This window comes from Neolamprologus brichardi, chromosome 12, assembly GCF_056152115.1.
Source record: "Neolamprologus brichardi isolate AB-2024 chromosome 12, ASM5615211v1, whole genome shotgun sequence".
Taxonomy (NCBI): domain Eukaryota; kingdom Metazoa; phylum Chordata; class Actinopteri; order Cichliformes; family Cichlidae; genus Neolamprologus; species Neolamprologus brichardi.
In genome coordinates, this window is record NC_142115.1 from 25,232,459 (window position 1) to 25,251,770 (window position 19,312).

At 40.3% G+C, this 19,312-nt stretch overlaps 2 protein-coding genes across 8 annotated transcripts; both read left to right on the top strand.

Moving 5' to 3' along the window:
• The first annotated feature begins 1,460 nt into the window (after positions 1 to 1,460).
• Positions 1,461 to 8,207, top strand: zbtb35 (zinc finger and BTB domain containing 35). Of its 3 annotated transcripts, none has more exons than XM_006789819.3 (9): positions 1,461 to 1,569; positions 3,744 to 3,897; positions 3,987 to 4,088; positions 5,036 to 5,180; positions 5,273 to 5,381; positions 5,467 to 5,658; positions 5,772 to 6,150; positions 6,303 to 6,433; positions 7,231 to 8,207. In XM_006789819.3, exons 2-9 carry the CDS (start codon positions 3,762 to 3,764, stop codon positions 7,753 to 7,755), a joined length of 1,719 nt encoding a protein of 572 aa, XP_006789882.2. In that variant the 5' UTR covers positions 1,461 to 1,569; positions 3,744 to 3,761; the 3' UTR covers positions 7,756 to 8,207. The 3 variants fall into 3 exon arrangements, with proteins under 3 accessions (XP_006789882.2, XP_006789881.2, XP_006789883.2); XM_006789818.3 differs by lacking the exon at positions 1,461 to 1,569 and adding an exon at positions 1,688 to 1,802; XM_006789820.3 differs by lacking the exon at positions 1,461 to 1,569 and having other exon boundaries at positions 3,756 to 3,914.
• Positions 8,208 to 8,906: 699 nt separating this feature from the next.
• nim1ka (NIM1 serine/threonine protein kinase a) lies at positions 8,907 to 18,847 on the top strand. Of its 5 annotated transcripts, none has more exons than XM_006789821.2 (9): positions 8,907 to 9,300; positions 13,838 to 13,935; positions 14,182 to 14,353; positions 14,615 to 14,674; positions 15,181 to 15,495; positions 15,613 to 15,725; positions 16,959 to 17,080; positions 17,205 to 17,351; positions 18,007 to 18,847. In XM_006789821.2, exons 5-9 carry the CDS (start codon positions 15,182 to 15,184, stop codon positions 18,763 to 18,765), a joined length of 1,455 nt encoding a protein of 484 aa, XP_006789884.1. In that variant the 5' UTR covers positions 8,907 to 9,300; positions 13,838 to 13,935; positions 14,182 to 14,353; positions 14,615 to 14,674; position 15,181; the 3' UTR covers positions 18,766 to 18,847. The 5 variants fall into 5 exon arrangements, with proteins under 5 accessions (XP_006789884.1, XP_006789885.1, XP_006789887.1 ...); XM_006789822.2 differs by having other exon boundaries at positions 8,907 to 9,255; XM_006789823.3 differs by lacking the exon at positions 8,907 to 9,300 and adding an exon at positions 9,336 to 11,460.
• The last annotated feature ends 465 nt before the right edge of the window (positions 18,848 to 19,312 follow it).

A 19,312-nucleotide genomic window follows, 5' to 3' on the forward strand; every position in this document is an offset into this window, starting at 1 on the left:
TGTCCTCACCTGTTACGTCTCCCTTCAATATCTTGTGTATACTGTGTCAGTATTCTTTTGTCTTTTGTTGTCTCCTGTGTTCTGCTATCCTGCAAATGTTTTGGACTTGTTGTCTTCCTGTGAGGTTCAGAATTAAAGATGGATTTTGAGTGCATTTAATACGGATATCCCCTCGGCGCCAGCTGTGGGCTCAAGGCTGGAGGGAGCTGAACAAAAACTCCCTGATAACAAGTGTGTTTAGTCTGTTCCTTCCCACTCCATGCAAGGCCACCTGGGTTGGCTGGTAGACTGTTTACTTAGCCTCGCCTGGTAGGGCGAAGGACACTGTCTCAGCTGAACTATGGACACGCACACACATACATTTACACTGATAAGCACTCACTCATCCCCTTCCCCTTCCAATGCCTTCGATGCTTGTTGCCTCCTGGGAACATGAGGCGGGTCTGGGCCCGCGCTGGAGAGTTGGCGCAGTGGCAGGATGGCTGCTGTGTTGCCTGGGATTACTCCTTATCCCCTACCCAACCCTGTTGCTGGTCACGTGCTCTATAATGTTGTACTGTGGACATTTATGTGCTTCCTGTGCAGAGGAGTTTTTTTGTTTCCTGTTCTCATGCTGTCCTCCTATAGCCCAGCATGAGTAGAGGTCTCTTTTTTTCCTCTTGTACTTTCCCATTGTAGTGTACATGTCAGTGGTTTTTCTGTAATGCAACCGTTCTCTGACTTGTATCCCCATATGATGTCTGTGTCGTGTGTGTAAGGTCGGGGGGTGGGTTCATTCCACTGCAGGGCAACCTGCCACTGCATGTGGCGAATAAAATTTGAACTTGAACTTAAACTATTTCTCATCTCATGAGTCCTGCATTTGTGTCCACAAACTGCCAGTTACACTGCCAACATGTGACATGTGCTGTGAGACTACCAAGTTAAAAGTGTAGTAAGTTTTATTTTAGAGCAAAGTAGACCTGGTGCACCCATCTCCTCAATTTAACAGAGCTTCCGAGTTTCAGCTGGAATTTCTTAAGATCAACTCGTGTTAATCATCAAGCGCACTAATCCCCCTTATGCAGTAGGATGAACTCAGCCGAACTTTGAGCTTCCAGGCCACTAACCGGTGAAAGTTTCCATTTGGTCATTTTCCTGTTTTCATACTTTTATTTTAAGTTGTCATACACCAAGAAAAAATAGGTACACGTTAATACATGCGTTTAATAAAAAGTAAATGATGAAAGTGAGAGTTCAGTTGAATTAAGGTTTTTTTTCCAAAATGTAGGATGTGGATATGTTGAATAAATTAAAATAAAGGAACTTCAGTGACAAGAGAATAAAGTTTTTAAATTTTTGTTTGTTTGGTAGTCGTTATTTCCCCCAGCCAGGTAAGTGTTTGTCTTTTTCTATTGTCACCAAGCAACGCTCCCCGGCGTCCTTGACTTCGCAAGGGTTTCTGGGAATCCGAGGCCTGAAGCTTGAACGACCGCCCTTTTTGGAGCAACGAGAGTAGGACATCGGTACATGCGTCGAAGGAAATATTATCGCTAAATAACTTTCTAAAGCAGCATAACCAAACTTCAGGTATGTATACCGATGGCTTGCAACGTGTATTTCGACCCTCTATGGTTACAATTAGAATATCTGTCAAGGAAAAGTGTATTTTAATGCGCGGTTTGATGACGTAATGTTGATTGTCAAACGCGAAATGGCGAGCGTGCTAAGAGGCCCGTTACCTGCAACACTGTGGAGCTGTACCATGTTTATTTCCGTCATGTTACAGTACCAAAAGGGTTGTGGCGATGTGTCTATTCATGGTAAGCGGGGTTGCGATGAGACGCGTCCGTCGAGTGTGTGAAATGACTTATTTTGTGTCTCGGTTTGGGGGGAGGGTTATGTGTTGGCTAGTTAAGCTAACACGGAGCTGAGCTAACATGTGCCAAAAAAGGATTTGAAGCACACCAAACCTTTCAGTGGTATTATTTAATATCCGGTAGTGATTAAATGTTTATGATTTATCGTTCAGGTCTCCCTTCTTTTAAGACACCGCCCTGTAATTCTAAACATGCTCCCTTAATGGGAAAACTTTTGACGTTTACATTATGTTGTACTACATTAAGGACGTATCAAATTGTGTAAATCGCTGACTACAAATCAAAGAAACAAAAATTAGTTTAACTTGAGAAAGTAGGAAATATCACGTAGTGCCAATACTGTACAGCGTTACAAAGGGCAGCAACTTTCTTCCTGTCAACGAAGATTTTAATAACACTGTTGTTTACTGGATTAATCAACTAATAATTTCCTGCTGTTAAATGCTCTGCTAGGCCTTAACTACGCGTGCCTTCAGTTCCTGCTCGTCTCTTTGTGAGTCTCTCTCTTCGGATTTGTCAGTATCTAAAAAGCATGCACTGTTGAGCTGAGTTCGGAGAAGTTTCACTGCGGTTGCAGGAATGACGCCACCGGCATTTGGTTGAATATGAGCAGGGTATAGAGCCCTGTACACTTTAGAATTCATCCTGCTGCTCTGCGTGATCAATAATCACCAGTGAGGATGTGGTCTGTTACAGCTTATGAGCTGTTTGCCTGTTTTTTGACTTTGCCTGAAATAGTCTTAAAGACAAATTGTTATAAACCCAGTTTTTGCTTTTATGAAGGCTCTTGATTGTAGACAATAGTACACCTCAAACCTCAAGTGCTGATTCTATTAGATGTCGGGAAGGTTTTTTTTCCCTAGAGCAGGAAATTGTAGTCTTCTTCTTTTGTGGGTGCTTTTTGGGTGTTTTTGTAGCTGAGGTAGCGCTTTTCAAGAATTTTGCAGATTGTTGGTGTGACCAATTCTAAAATTTCTTCTACCTCTCTAATAGGTTTGTTTTGAATTTTCAGCCTAATCAGCACCTTCCCTTGTATAAATATTTTGTGGACCTCATCTTGAGTGTTCCAGTGAAAAGCCACTAAGTTGATTCCAAATCTTTTGTGTGCTTAATTTGTTATGGAAGCACAAGGCAACATACCTCACCTGGCCATGAAACTGCTTCTCAGTTGTGTGGTTACTTTTGAGCCCGCGAACATGGCAAACTATATTTTAAACAAACTTGTTTTAAAGACTAATGACCTTCTAAACAGTTAATGCACTTCAATCTACACTTGAATGTTTCATTTAAAATATTATTTGGTTGTGTGTAGAGGCAAAATTGAAGTGTTGTCCAAATACCTCTGGACCTGACTGAATGGCTGTTTTGAGAGCAGTGTAAACAGTTGAGCTGGAGCACACCCTGCTGGACAAACTGTGTATTGACACCATTTCTAAAATAAGCCAAACATCTTCATATGTATTGTTTTCTGCCAAAAAACTAAAACTTAAAAACGCACTAAAACATTTTCATATTGACACATCAGATGAGATGATTGGCCAATATCAGTCAGTAACAATCTGAACAAACAAACTGGTGAACTTACTGCTTTACTACAAAAGTCCTTTCCTTTTTTTTTTTTTGCTCTGGATTTAGTGTCAGCTGCAGTGGTCCCAAAATATTTTCTTTGTCTTGTAATGCATAAACAGTGAGCAGTCGTTTCTATATAATAGTAGGGAAACACAGCTGTTACTGATAACATTAAGTAACTTAAAAGAACCTTAATTAAATGCCAGTATGTAATTAATAATATTTAAATAAGGCTGCGAGAAAGATTTGTGTGGTAAAACTGTAACAACGAGCAAGGTTGATCATGTGTATATACATCTTCCTCTCTTCCTACAGAAGACAGATCAGACAATAATGGCAGCGGAGGTGGAGGTGGAAGTGGAGGCCACTGTGGGCAGCGAGTACCCAGCACATTACAAAGTCATGATGGACAAACTTAACGAACAGCGTCAGCTGGATCAGTTTACAGATATTACCTTGATAGTGGATGGTAAACAGGCATTTGGTGTAAGTAATCTTTATAAGTTTAACGTTAAATTCTGAGGCAACACTAATTTCCATTTTTCATGTCTTTTCCAGGACATCAGTTCAGAGCCCATAAAGCAGTGTTGGCAGCATGCAGTCAATTTTTCCACAAGTTTTTTCAAGATTATACCCAAGAGCCACTGGTGGAGATAGAAGGTATGTAGTGTGTTAGTTATACTCGCGAAACTACATTGTGTCATAACAGGAAGAATATGTCCAGAGAGACTGTTCCACCTATAGATGAATTTCACTGTCGCTATTAATACAGTAGCTTAGAGTAAATGTGGTTTTACGAAACCGAATGATTTTAACTCAACTTTTACTAAAGCTTTTTTTCCCCTCCTTCATCCAAATAAGTACTCTTGATCATAGCTTGAGCCATAGTGGATTATGAGAAAAATGAGAAGATTGCTGTTTGAGAACTTAACAAATTGTATAATAATATTGAGCTTGATGTCAGATTTATGTTTTAGTTTGTTTGTTTTTAATTCATGACTTAGATGCCTTCTGAGAGGACACATTACAGTTTATTGCAGTTTATGGTTTAGCTCTCTGGTAGGCAAACTTTATAGTGGTAACACTTGGAAACATTATTTAAGAACTCCTTTGCATACTGGCTGTAATATATCCTTAATATAGATTATATTTGTTAGTGTTTAACAGCTGATTTATCAGTCAGCCAGTCTGCTTTAACTCTGCTTGCTTGATTTACAGTTTTCAGTTTGTTTGTTTTTTGTTTGTTTGTTTGTTTTTTAATAGTTTGACCATCACACTCCCACCTCTTGGTAGTAGAACTATGTAGAATATTTTTCTAAGTGATAGGAACATATGAAAGTACATCCCTGCTTATGAAAAATGCAGACATTCAAAAATTAAATTGGTGTCAGGAAGAGATTTTGCATTATATTTAATGTAAGTATTCCAGGTTTGTTGTAATTTTTAAATTGCAATTTATTATTAGTATATCAGAACGGGTTGCAATATTAGTCTTCCAGCTTGGAAGACTTGCTGTCTTCCAAGCTGGGACTTTGCTGATAGACAGATATTTTGCTACACACAATCAGCTTTTACTCACCACTGCTTTTACTGTCATATTTTAACAGGTGTGAGCAACACTGCCTTTCGTCAGCTGATGGAGTTCACATACACAGCCACACTAGCTGTAGCTGGTGAAGAAGAGGCATATGATGTCTGGAAAGCAGCTGAGTATTTACAGATGCAGGAAGCCATCAAAGCGCTCAACAATAAGTGGGAACTCATCACTTTTGGCTTTAGAATTTACCAGATTTCACTTTAAAAACTTGAATAACATTTGACCTCTTAATGATCCTCTTTTGTAGAATGAATGAAAGCTCTTCATTGACAGCAAGGAGCAAAGGAAAAAAGAGGAAAATTGCTGAGACATCGAATGTGATTACAGAAACCCTACCCTCAGTGGAAGGGGAGCAGGTCAGCATGCTTGCAGTGCACTTTTATAGTCAGCTTGATGTCCTATATTTAGTTGTTAAGGCTGAATATTTTCCCTGTTCTGCAGGTGCAGATTGAAGTTATAGGTGAAGGGCCCATTGAGGTGGAGGAGTCGGGGCTGGAGGAAGTGGTTGATGCGGCAAAGAATGCTCAAGCTGCATCAGATGATTCTGCTTTGGCTCTTCTTGCTGACATAACTAGCAAATACCAGCAAGGGCAACCAACAATACAGGTGATCAAGAAAGGAGGAATAGAAGAGGTATAAAAGCTGAAATGCACATTTTTTCTGATTTCTACTGTTAAAATGATACACATGAAATAATTAACTCAAAGGTTTTGGGTTTTTTTTTTTCTTTCTGTGTTTTTGCTTAGCATGAGGTTGTGTATCATGAGGAAACGGTGACTGCCTCCAAGGTGCTGGAGAATGTCGAGATTGTCGAGGTCCAGATTTCTCAAGCAGACAACATGTTCCGTTGCAACAAGTGTGACCGCAGCTTCAAGCTGTACTACCATCTTAAACAGCACTTGAAAACACACCTGGGCTCGCTGGAGAAGCCCCACGTGTGTAACCACTGTGGTAAAGCTTACACACGAGAGGGTGCCTTGAAGCAGCACATCAGCACATTTCACTTTGATGCCGAGGAACTGTCTCGAAACCAGAAACCCCAAAAGAAAGTGCATGTTTGTGAATACTGCAAGAAGCACTTTGACCACTTTGGACACTTTAAGGAGCACTTGCGAAAGCACACAGGTGAAAATTTCACACTGTTTGAACTCACTTTGTTTATAATGAAAAGTACGAAGGTCTGGCAACTAAACATAAGTTATCATAGTTGTCCAGTAGATCTGTTTTTGTGTTTCTGACATTGAGACACATGTCTGTCTTTTTGTGCCCATTTTTAGGCGAAAAACCTTACGAGTGTCCAGATTGTCATGAGCGATTTGCACGGAATAGCACACTGAAGTGCCATATGGCAGCCTGTCAGAATGGGGCGGGAGCCAAGAAGGGACGGAAGAAACTCTATGAATGCCAGGTACAGTTTGTCCTCAATCAGGGCCATCAGGTTCTCACTGAAGGGATTCGGAAAGTTGTTCAATGGGGCAGCACTGAAACTCGTGTCAGTTTTCAAAGTAAAAGTCCCGATACATACTAAATGTTCCACTTTTGGGGTGAAAAAAGGATGACCCAACTGTTTTGGGTCATCACAGACATGCACCCTTTATATCTGCACTGTCAAAGGAATCATTTGAGCTCCTTTGTGTCTGTTTATAAGCTACACAAGTTTGTGCATTAACATGTTGAACAAGGTGGGCATGACAAGAAACAGATGTTTTCCAACTCTGAACTATCAAAATACATGTACGTGAGAACAAACAGGAATGTGGGACAGGAAAAGCTTTTATGGATATTTGGAAATAATGGCTGAGGTGAGGAGGGGTAGTTATTTCTTTATGAATGTGAGAATTTATCAGTTATTTGTTAGTATAAATCTGTAGTCATTCGTTCAGGACTCGTTCCCACATCAAAGGAAACCAGTTAAGTTGCTTCGGGGTATCTGACTAGGATACCTCCTGGGTGCGGTGTTCTAGGCATGCCCAAACAGGAAGATCCCCCAGGACAGATGAAGGACATGGTGGAGAAATTAGTTTTGTAGCTTGCCTGGGAATTGCTCTGGGTTTGCCCATATCACCCGGAGAAGGTGGCGGGAGAGAGGGAGGTGTGGGCTTCTCTGTTTAGGCTGCTGTCGTATTGTAATTTGTTGTATCACTTGACTCCCTATATTACTGTGCTATGATCATGACCTCTTCTTTTGCTCTCCACCTTCTTCAGGTCTGCAGTAGTGTGTTCAACAGCTGGGACCAGTTCAAAGACCACCTTGTGAGCCACACCGGAGTCAAGCCCAACCACTGCACCATGTGTGACATGTGGTTCACCCAGCCGAAAGAGCTGAAGGCACACCTCAAAGAGGTCCATTCCATTGAGGATAAGTTAAACGACGAACTGGTCATTACTGACTCTGCTGCAACCGCTGCTCTCACCATAGCAGCACAGAACATAGAGGGAGCCGAAACTGTCCTGTTGGAAGACGGCATTCAGGTTGAACACGTCACAGTGGAGCCTGTAGATGTGATGGAGATGGAAGAGACTGCCACGGTTGTAATGGAGGATGGAGGGGTGGCGGAGATGTGTGAGGAGGACATGGAAAGATTAAAACAGGCTGGAGTGCAGATCCAGGTTGTACACGTCACCACAACTGAAGTTGACGGGCAGCACGTGGTGAACTCTCAGGTGGAAGTACAGATGGAGGGAGAGATGGTGAATGTTGAGGAAGCAGAACATGCAGCGGTTGTATGAGAATGTGAAAAAGAGTCTTTAAGGAACTGCTGGACACTCTTAGCCCCTAACAGCTTTATTCTCCTGCAATGGACATTTTATTTTTGGTACACATCTCTGCATGTGAGAAGCCGCATGTCACCTCAGTACGTCCTGATGTCTGTTATGTTGAATGTCAGTTCCCACCGCCTTCACTGCTATGGACAGAGTTATCATTGTCTTGCTGTAGGTGCTGTTTGCCATCGTATGCCATATTCTCAATGTCGGCAGCCCTTCATCAATTCATTTTTGTGTTTTTCTTCAAATGTTTTTTTTTGAACTTGGGTCACTTTCTATGATAAATTGACCCAGATGTTGCTGCAGCTCATATGCTGCAGATTTCTCTTGTTGTTAATAATGATGTTTATTTTATTAACTTTCAGTGGTTTGTAGGGGGAAAATCAGCTTTGAAATAAAACCGGTTTCAAGAGTGGGCTAGTTCTCCAGCTTTATACTTAGATCTTGAAGATTAAAAAATTAACACTGTTTTAAAAAAACAACAACGAAAACACAAAATTAGAAAAGCATTTCAATTAGTGCAATTTCAAAGAGTTCAGTAATACACACCAGGTGTATGGTGCATACATGCATATTGCCTTATATACATCCATTAGCAGGTAAACACAGCTGCTCCTTTATCCAATCAGATTTATCCACCAAGACAAACCCAATAAATAAATAAACATTTAAATAAAAGGATAATGGAGTTGCATATCTGCTGGATGTGATTGTGCTAGAAAATTTAGCCTTTTATTTATTTTGTATCATGGATACATACCTGTACCATATATATTTTGTTTTTTTTTTTTTAACTTGTACCTTTTGCACAGGTTATCCACAGAGCACAATAAAGATGTTGGTAAGTATTTGTTTTAAGCAAAGAAAGTTACTGTAGTTTCATTGTAGTTTTTGGCATTCTGAAGTGAAGACTAAAACGTCAAATGTTTCGTTTATTTTAATTAGGCATTCGTTTTGAAATGAACGACAACTAGTGTGTCCCGAAGGCAAATATTTATTTATATATATAAAAATGTGTTTGTGGGTATCTGTGGACATGAAAAACGTTTTAATTGTCTCCTGCACAAACTAAAGAATTCTCTATTTTTGTTTTCATTTAAATCTACATTTTTAAATTTCTGTTTGCGTGTTCATTAATCTGGACAGCCCACGTAGGTCTCCTGACCCTGCCTTGAACCCTTGCTGCGTTAATAGCCTGTACAGCTATCACGGGGCGTGACGCGCAGGTTAGGTTACCTGTTGTGTCTCGCCGCATGCCCGGGACAGCTCCTGAAGTACTGAGTTGAAGTGGTCCTAATTCTCGGCTCTTATTGGTTACGAGATAGACGGCGGACTCCTAGAGACGCCGTTGATTCGTCGGTTCACCCGCTCGTTCAGCGGATTTCCTTCACAACAGAGAAAGCTGCAGCAGAGCCGGTGAGCTCAATGTCACCGGGTACGGGAGAGGATGGATTTGGGAGCAAGGTCGGTATACATTGTCGCCACGGGCCCATGAAGATGCTCACCCAAGTAAGACCGATTCTCACATGCAGCATATCCGTTCTTTTGGGTTTTTTTTTACGCTAGTCTTATGATCAGAAGCCTTAGGTAAAAGAGAACTGGCCTGCTGCTTGTAGATATCGCTATCATTGAACGTAAATACTCAGTCATTAGCTAATGCCGTTTAAAATGTTTCCTCGATAAGTGGGTGTTGTTTGAAAACGTTGCCAACAAAATGCATTTTTTTTTAAAACCTACATCGAAACCTCAGTTCATATACCCGCTGGCGACCCAGCAGAGCTTTATCTCGTTTTCTCTGAGGGTGGTTGGCTAGAGCCCCTACAGTGGACCCAGATTTTTACTGCACTGGACTTTAATATCTTTTCGTTTTACTTGTTTTTGTTTTTTTGTTTGTTTTTTTTTTAAAATTCTGTCACGTATGCACATGCATTCAAAGTTAAAGCCACCAACCCCGCTTGTTGGGGGTTGCACATTTATGCATGAAACCTACAAAATCCAACACTTAACTGGAGATCCACCTAAACTCTGTTCAACTTCTCATACCGCTTTTGACCGGGCTCGATTACATCAGGCTCGGAATGAATAAAGTCTGGCTCTAACACCTGTTGGTTTTTACCAGTGTGTTATGACGAATGCCAGTCATTTCCCCCAAATTCACCTTTTACCTCATCATCTCCCTCTGTGGTAAAGGCTTGGGAGCAGTGCTTTGCTTCCTTATAGCCTGCTCTACTGGTATTCCTGCATTAATAATTTAAAATTTTCCCTCCTGTTATAAGGAAATGATATGAAATTAATAAGTAATACTTTTTGACTTTTCGGTTTGCCCCAAGGAGGAAATACATGGAAGATGTGAAAAGTTAAGCAAGTAATCTGCACTGCATTAAGCAGTGTTTTGCACACTTAAACCTGAAGCTTAAAATTTTTGCTGTCTTATAAAGGCAAGAGGGGGAAAATAGCCTTCTTGAGTTAATTTTATCTCCACTTGAAGCAAAAAAAAAAGTTCTAAAATTATATTTCTTTTCATGATCATTCAGTCAGTGAACATGAAACATTGTGCTTCATGTGTCTTTCTTTGATGCACGCCTCTTTGATGTGCTGACAGTGAATAACATGCAAACTCAGACGGCTCTTTAAAGCCAGAAAACATTAACGACCGAATAGAATTTAGATTTGAAGCACCAGATGCAGGATATATGTTGTTTGCAGCATTGTCCTGTTATTGTGTTCCCCTCTAATGATGTCATGTTGACTTTGGTTAAGGCCTCAGAGATGTAGCCCTCTGTTGCTCACCAAGATGTACTTGAATCTGCCCAGTACTGTGTGCTGTGTATTGCCAGGCTTAGGGAATAGTAGCTCAGGTGAGTTGTGCTGCATAACAAGAAAAAAGAAAAACAACATTTTTAGCATTTAATCACAGGAGCAGAAAAGTATATGCGGAAACCAATTAAGCAGTGTCTTTGCAAAGCAACTTTGTCAAAGTTATTTCCTTGTAATAAGTTGCTGTGTATCCTTTGAAGCCTCTGCCACTGTGCTTTGGACTGTGTGTGTAAATGTGCGTCAGAGGAGAGGGATTTAGAGGTAACTCTGGTTTTCTTTTCTTTCTTTTTTTTTTATTGTGAAATATTTGCCCCATAGATTCCAGAGAGGCCTGCTTCTCTGTTCCTAGGGCCCATGGTCCTCATTGTTGAAACTCTTTCACTGTTGAGCTTTTCACTCTTGTCAGCTGTGCGCCTCTGTTAACACACTGGGGAGCTTTGTGTGGGGTGAGCTCGCTGTCTGCACATGTGTATGCTTTCACGTGCATGTGCCTGTCCGAGGAAAGAGTCTGTTAATGTGCGTGTGCACTCAATGAGAGAAAATGAGATACAAGCGCGGGTGAACTGAATGAATGGAAAGCAAAGTGAGGGGTTTTTCAGAGAGGAGGAACTCGTTTACATACAGCAGCTTTGTACCCTTCTTAAGTAAAGACACAAACAGGCATTTTTGCAATAGGAACCATAACAGATGGAAAGAGCAAGTAAATCTTGATCCACAGCTGCTGTGGATGGGCTCTTGTGTTTTCCGTTGTTGGAGCGTCTGAAGAGGCTGCTGATGCTAGCAGAGTGATCAGCAGCTGGCAGACCCTACTTCTTCCCTTTAGGGATCTTAAGACAAGTGACTGGCTGTCTGGTGAGTAAAGAAGGACTCACACGTGGCAGAGCTGATTGTGTTTGCTTTTGAACGCCCAGCTATTTGCAGTCTCATACACTTTCATACATTTCTATTATTTGTTTTTTTTACATTTGGTGCTTCAAACAAGTGAAGATTGCATTCAATATTAAGTCATAGCATTAACTGTATGGGGAATGCAACTAATTTAGAATTTAAAATATTTAGCATTACTTCCTCAATAACTCAATGAGGAAAATACTCATAACACCTTAGGTCTGTTAGTTTTTCTCATTATCAGTAACTTTCTTTGTTACATGGACAAAAATATCTTTTTTTTTTTTTTCTTCATTGCAATATTTCATTTTTCAACAACTTTTTGCAGCAACAGTAACTCAGTGCAATCTGAGTGGAATCTCAGTGCATTCACCACTGTGAACGGTTCATAAATCCGCTGTTGTGCACGCGTTGGTGTGTTTATGTCTTTCAGTCTGCTCATATACACGATTAGCACGGGTACTCGCAGGCTCAGTGCAACTGTAAATATGACACTGTGTACTCTCTTCCTTGAGGAGATCCAGTTAATGCCTAATCCTCAACCCTACACAAACACGTTTGGTCAGTGTTCATCACTAAGCAACCTGCTAAATGTGTTATACACTGGAAGCCGAGGACAAAGCAATCTCAGTAAATACCCATTTATGGACCTTTTCTGAAGATACTCTAAACTCAGTTGCTATCAGTAGAGCCAGTGTAGTTTACCAGTTGTTTTACTCAATATGGCAAATGTTTCCCTGATTATTACATCACGTTGGAGACTATTATAGTGTTTGTAATGTTAAGAAATGGAAACGTGTCTGTATTTGCATATATTCAGACATATTAATCAATCCTGTTCATTCAGGAATATCCTTAAAGAAAATGTCTGGACAAAAAACTGTTAATAATGGTGATTGGGGTACCAAAACTTTCCATGCTCTCCTTCATTGTTAACCAGTTTATCTCATGCATGGCTGTCCTTTAGTGTTTTTATTTACTCACATAAAAGGCATGTATTCGGCACATGTTGCTTTGTGCTATAAAGCGCGTCTCTCCTCCCTTAGCAAGTCCTTTTAGGCTGCCCTAGATCAATGCGCAGATATTCATGGTTCCATGGCAGGAAGGTGTTTGAAAGCTGGAAGACTCTAGGCCTCACAAAAGAGAACCGCTTTGATTCTCTGGCGAGCCTTCAACACAGATTCATTCATTTTAATATATGGACAGTTGATGGAGAGCCTTTGAAAGCTCCATGTTACACTAACCGTTTCTGTTCTTTCCTTTACGTACGACTTATTACTATTTGTTATTCCAGCACAAATGTTTTCTTTGGGCACAATTAGTTTATTGTTTATTAGTTTGTTCAGATGCACCAAGCCCATCGGGCCGTAGTGTTGATATACAGGGATTTTGTTAAAAACAAAACAGTCAAATGGGTGTAAATTGTGGATTTACCTGGATAATTGGAGTCTTGGTGAGTGTATGAGACCAGTCCGGTGTGTGTGAGACTGAATCTAAGTATTATGCCCATGGTTGCTGTAACAAAAGAAAATTAACACCCAATTTGAATGTGTGGCTCATTTATATATTTTTTTTTATTGTTTTGGCTAACAGTGGAAGAAACCTCATCAATTATTGTTGGTTCATTGATTATTTGCAGTCTCTCAGCTTTTATACTTTAGTTCCAACCTTTGACTTAATAGCCAATGTGTTAAAAGAAGGGAGATTTAAAGCTTGCAATACATATATAATTTATATATCATGTACAGTACACAGTTGTATTTTTTGATGTAATTCCATTAAGGAGTCAGGTTGCTAAATTATGCACCTGAGCTGGTTTAAGTATCAAGAGTCCATTCTTTCACTCTGAAAAGAATTTTGTTCAACGTTCCAGTTTGCTTTGAAATACTACATGGTTAGATATATAGTATCTAAGACAAAACCATTTTTTGGACTCAGTTTGGTGGAATTAAGGTTGATTTACAGCGCAGTTCTGAAACAACTCCAGATTTACTCCAATTACTATTCATCAAATTATTTCATTAAGTTATTTTATTTGCCAGATTAATCACCGTAGAACAGACATTTTATTTAACTTGCGCCTTGCCAATCGGATTCGCCTTTTCTTTTCCATCTCACGGGACATTGTTAGACATGTGTTCCCAGAGCAGTACACAGTTATCACCTAATTACACTCTTTTGCACTCGCACACCTCACATCAAACACAAACAGCAGGTAGGTGTGACATACTGCAATGAAATGATCAAGGTTAGTCATGCAGGTATTTCAGGTTGTGAGTGTCTTCTTCTTCGTCGCAGAGAGTAATGAGTATCTCAGATTTGTTTATTCTGGCTCTCCTAGCAACCCCAGCCTGCAGCACATTTGGAGCATGAGTCAAGCAGCAGACGAAGTAGGAGCTTCTGCGCACATTAACAAGCTCTCAAGAAGATACTGCACAGGTACATTTGTGTTATCCTTTTAAAAACAAACTTAAGATGGAATCTGGAATAAATGTGTTTTTCTGGAGACGCTTGATCCATATAGAGAGTAGAATACTGCATGGATGTTCTTAGGTAGGTAAACCAACATTAAGCAAAAAAAAAAGGCACCTGGAAAGTAAAAGAGGCTGTCATGAGCTTTGATATAGACAGAAAACATAACATAGGAGACGCTTACTTTTATGTCTGTCTTTTCCTTCATTACAGGTAACCACTCCATGGCTGCACCCTGACACTATCATCTGTTCATCCCCTCTGCCCCAGCCTCCCCCCTCTTATCCAGCTCCTCTCCCCTCCTCCTCACCCTGTGGCCTATTTATACCCTGGAGACTCGAAGCAGTCTATTAAAGCCCACGGACCTGTTCAGAAAAAGACTCCAGTAAGCCTAAATTCCCCGTTTATCTTATCTCCGTGCTCGTCACCTTTTCCTGAACATCCGTAAGTGAGGAAAACTAAAATATCAACAAGTGCTTTAGCCTTCAGATTACAAGCTGCAAGGACAGTTTAAGCTACAGCAGATTTTTGGAAATTCTGGATGAAGCATGAGCTTGGACCCGCTGATTTTCACTCATTTAGTAGAAAAGCAGTCTTCCAAGTTAAACCATGCTTATTGGCTCACTTGTCTATGTGACTTTGGTAGATTTCGACAAGAACACTAAAGGACTTACCTTCTAAATGGAAAAGGATCACACATTCAAAGGTAAGTCAAGGCTTCTGTCGCATGCAAATTTGCTTTATCGGTTTTCATATCGAATCCATCATAGTACAGCAGAACCAGGATAGTAGGCTATATGCATAAATTCAAAATTGATACTATCGTGCATACGTTTCGCGTTCTCATTTCACATCACGCAGATTATGTCTGCAATAATATTATTGCTGTTGTGAACATATTGTAAAAGTGTGGAACAAAACAGTCTCACAGCATCTGCTAATAAAAATAGAGCACATATTGAAGTGGGCATCACATTTATGATATATTACATGTATTTTTAGTTTTCATTATAGTTATCATAATAGTTTAATCTGCATTTAAAAAAATTACTTTGAAGGTGATTCTGTTAAGAAAAACGGGGTATTCAAAATGTATTGAGAAAAATTTATTTTTTTAAAAACTGCTTTTTTTTAAAAAAAATATTCTGTATCCAGTCTTGCATCAATTCCTGCTATGAACTAAGCCCAGACTGCCTTGTGTGTCACCTGCAGGATGACTGCAGTCTACCCCTCTGAGAGTAGCCCGGAAGGGGCTGAAGCTGGGAGTCAGACAGCAGGCTCTAAGGGGTCAGGAGCAGGAGGAACCACTGGGACCAGCTCAGTAACTGGGGTCAAGAGCGCGGATTCTCATGGAGACTCGGTCCGAGGTTCCATTGGAAGCACGGTGGCCTCTACTAGTAGCAGCCAAAGGAACGCCCGCTGGAGCCGGCAGGACAGCTCTGACATAAACACAGATGATGAGGGAGCCACCGTCCGCCGCCTCACTCCCCTGGAAAGGCTGAACCTGGATATGTGCCAGGATGAAAGGTATGGTGATTGTAAGTTACATGTTATATTTTTCATTGTGGGTTTTTTCTTCTTTTTTTTTACTTGCCAAATTGTGAAAATTGGTGTTAAATGCTTTATTATCTAAACTGGTGGCAGGTTGGTCCGTGAGCTAACAGTGGGCAGAAGAATCGGCTTCTACAAAATTCATGGAGAGCTCGGGTGTGGAAATTTCTCCCATGTTAAGCTGGGAATTCATGCTCTCACCAAAGGTAAACCCCACTGTGAAACGAATGACTTGTAGCAATATTTACAGACAGTGTCACATAAAAACATCGCCTAAACACATTGGAATAAAAAAACAAGACGCATAAGCTTCCTTTTATTACGGTGGCTTCTTATTAGACCCAATAAGTTGGGTGATAACCTGTTTCCATTAATGGGCTGCAACACTACCAAATGTGTGCTTATAGCAATTTACTAACATGGCGATTTGTGCCTGGCCAGGGGGCTGATTCAGCCACAAAGAGACAGACTGTCTGCTGCCCTTGAACAGATGGATTGATTAGAGATCTCCAGTTTCCTTAGCGACGGCTAAAATTGCTGCATGCCTCATCAAAGGCTACAACGACAGAGGAAAATTAGTGTAGCTTTGTTTGTCTGTGTGTGTGTGTTTGTGTGCGTGTTCATGCATGTTTTTTTTTTTTTTTACCATTTAAGGTTTGTGTGTTTTTACTCTGTGGCTGGCTCTGGTTCTGTGTGTGTGTGCGTGCAATGTTTAGGTCAATGGTGTCATTTAGTCAAAACACAAAATGAGCTGCAGTGCATTTTAAATGCTGCTATTGAAAGCTATGTCACAGCTGAAAGAGAGTCTAATGCCAGCCTTAATAATGCATACTGTAGCACAATTAGATATCTCAACACCATTTTGCCACTTAAGAACTTTTCTGTATTCAGTTACCTGAGGTCTACTTTATGCATCTCTATGAATCATTTAACGGAACACAGCCAAGATATCAGTTTTTCAAAATTCAGAGTGCATTTGATCATTGTAAACCTGCATTTATTTATTCATTTTTAAATTTGAATTTTGATTTTTAACAGTGCAGCTAATGTAGCACTCTATTCCAGTCTTTTTTTTTTCTTTTTTTTTTTTAACCCTTTGCCATCCTTGGTGTGAGCCTACATATCTACTGAGACTTGGAGTAATTTATGACTGTCTAAGAAAATAAATCATATGACCCCCCTGGAAGAATATAATCATGAAAATTTAGTTCAGGATCAGCAAAACTTTCATCTCAGTTATCCAGACAAGAGTGTTGTTTGAGCTGCTAAGTGGAATCAGGCTTACATTGTCTATCATCAGTCTACAAAAGATTTATGTAACAACTAATTTAAAATTTATTAGAAAAGTGATTAAAAATTCAACCTTTTTTTTTTTCCTGTGTTGAGATGTATTATGTGTACAGCAATCAGTGACCAAATGTCTCCTTTTGCATCGCTAGACAAAGTGGCCATAAAGATCTTAGATAAGACCAAGCTGGATCAGAAGACCCAGCGGCTGCTGTCCAGGGAGATCTCTAGCATGGAAAAACTACACCATCCCAACATCATACGCCTCTATGAGGTATTTTGGACTTTCAAGTGTCTTTCTAATGCCATTGTGCTTTTTTGATCATTAAATCTATCTGACATCAAGTACTTTTCTGCTAATGTATTCTAACATATGTACTTGCACTGTATGTGTTTAGGTGGTGGAGACTTTGTCACGTTTGCACCTAGTGATGGAGTACGCAGGCGGAGGGGAGCTCTACACCAAGATTACTACAGAAGGAAAGCTTTCTGACACTGACAGCAAGTTTGTCTTTGCTCAGATTCTTTCTGCTGTTAAACACATGGTCAGTGCATTTACGTTTATATTAAAATTGTCTGATAATATAAAGTCTTGATAGTCATATAACTTTGACATCTATAGTGCTGCCTGTTCTCTGCTGCTACGGTGACCTGAATAAGGCAGTGTGTTCATCTAATCCTCTAACCTATTACAATAGCTGTGTAATGATTCATTACTTGTAACCAGCACTTTCACTCTTTTCATGTGCACCGCATTTAGATCTTAGTCATTCATTCTCTCTTCATCTGCAGGTTGTCAAAGAATAAAAATAGATGAAAAAAAAATATTGCATTGTAATATTTCACTAGAATATTTAATATGTGGAAGAGCAGTTCACATGCTGACACAGATCGACGGAACTGTAGTTGCAGCTGCCATAACTAATTCCTACGAGACAAAATAATTTATAAAGATCTGTTCTTGATATCAGGATGAAATATTCAAGAAGTAACAAGGAGCAAAACACGTTTTTTAATTCGAGATAGACACGATGCTTCTGCTGCTGTTTTCACTGTGTCAGGTTACATGAACAGAGGTGGCAAAAGTACAGACTTTCTTTACTTAAGTAGAAGTACAGATAACAACGAACACTCAGTCCTTCCTCTACAGTTAGATTTTCGATTCTCATATAATATGATCTTCTTTTTGTTCTCCCACAGCATGAAAATAACATCATTCACCGTGACCTGAAGGCAGAAAATGTCTTCTACACCAACGGCTCTTGCGTGAAGGTGGGGGACTTTGGATTCAGCACACTGAGCCGCCGCGATGAGACACTCAACACATTCTGTGGCTCTCCGCCATACGCTGCGCCTGAACTCTTTAGGGATGAGCATTATGTTGGCATCTATGTAGACATCTGGGCCCTAGGGGTGATGTTGTTTTTTATGGTGACAGGCACAATGCCATTCAGGGCGGACACTGTGGCCAAACTAAAGCGGTGCATCATGGATGGGGCCTACGTCATTCCCTCTTGGGTGCCAGATGCATGCCAGAGGCTAACCAGGGGAATCCTCCAACCCATACCAACTGACCGCTGTACAGTGGAGCAGATGATGGGCTGCGAGTGGTTGCTCCCCGTGGACCTCCCGCATGCCATGGAACCCTTTAAACTGGACCCATCCTACCTCGCAGAGAGTGATCCATCTGATCTCACAGAGGAAGAGATGGAGATAAAGTCTTCGCTGGAGGCACTGGGAATCACCTTGGAGCACATCCTGAACAACCAGGGCAAAGACTGCAGGAGCTCCATCACTGGTGTCTATCGGATTCTGCTACACCGTTTTCACAAGAGACGGGTTGTCGAAAGCATTCCTGTGGTAAAACAGGCAGTCAGACCCACAGCAACAAGTAAAAAAGAACGACTAAAAGTGTACCGCAGTTTACGGCAGACATCTAAACTCTGTGCAATTCTGTGACAAAATTCTTTGCTCCGGAAATTTGATTAAGTTATGGACTTGGATGCATGGATTTATTACAAATAAAAAATTAAAACAAGAATATTTTCAGTCCAGTAGTATAAATTGAAATTATGGTATATAACCCCACTCAAGTCCTAAAATTGGTCTTTTCTTATGTCTCTGTAGCTATGTTGCTGCTGTCATCGTCTGTTTTTTCTTGCAGGGACAGGAAATCTCAAGAAATTTGAAATGTTCTGAAATCTCATTTATCCAAGTCAGCATAGCAATGATTAGATGGCATGCAGAACTTATTATTTGGGTCATGCAGGCCATATATTTCTAATTCACACTTGGCCTACGCTTAGTTGTGTTGTAACAACAAGCCCTATGAGAATCACTGTAGCTTATTTTTTATGAAGAGACATAAATCCACAATATTTTGTTAAAAAAGTGGCAAAACATGCAGTATCTACACAAAATGTGTTTGTCTTAAATGTTTAATTGCACTTCTCCTCGATGCCTTAGTTTTTTTTTTCATCTGTTTATGAAATCAGACAGCCTGGTT

Bases quoted from the DNA above. Each gene is read 5' to 3' on its own strand.
- zbtb35 (XM_006789818.3), top strand. The intron at 3,898-3,986 runs GTAAACAGGCAT...TGTCTTTTCCAG, and splicing joins TATTACCTTGATAGTGGATG to GACATCAGTTCAGAGCCCAT. The intron at 5,659-5,771 runs GTATAAAAGCTG...GTTTTTGCTTAG, and splicing joins AGAAAGGAGGAATAGAAGAG to CATGAGGTTGTGTATCATGA.
- nim1ka (XM_006789821.2), top strand. From the start codon at position 15,182: ATGACTGCAGTCTACCCCTCTGAGAGTAGCCCGGAAGGGGCTGAAGCT. The intron at 15,726-16,958 runs GTAAACCCCACT...TTGCATCGCTAG, and splicing joins AATTCATGCTCTCACCAAAG to ACAAAGTGGCCATAAAGATC. The intron at 17,352-18,006 runs GTCAGTGCATTT...GTTCTCCCACAG, and splicing joins TTTCTGCTGTTAAACACATG to CATGAAAATAACATCATTCA.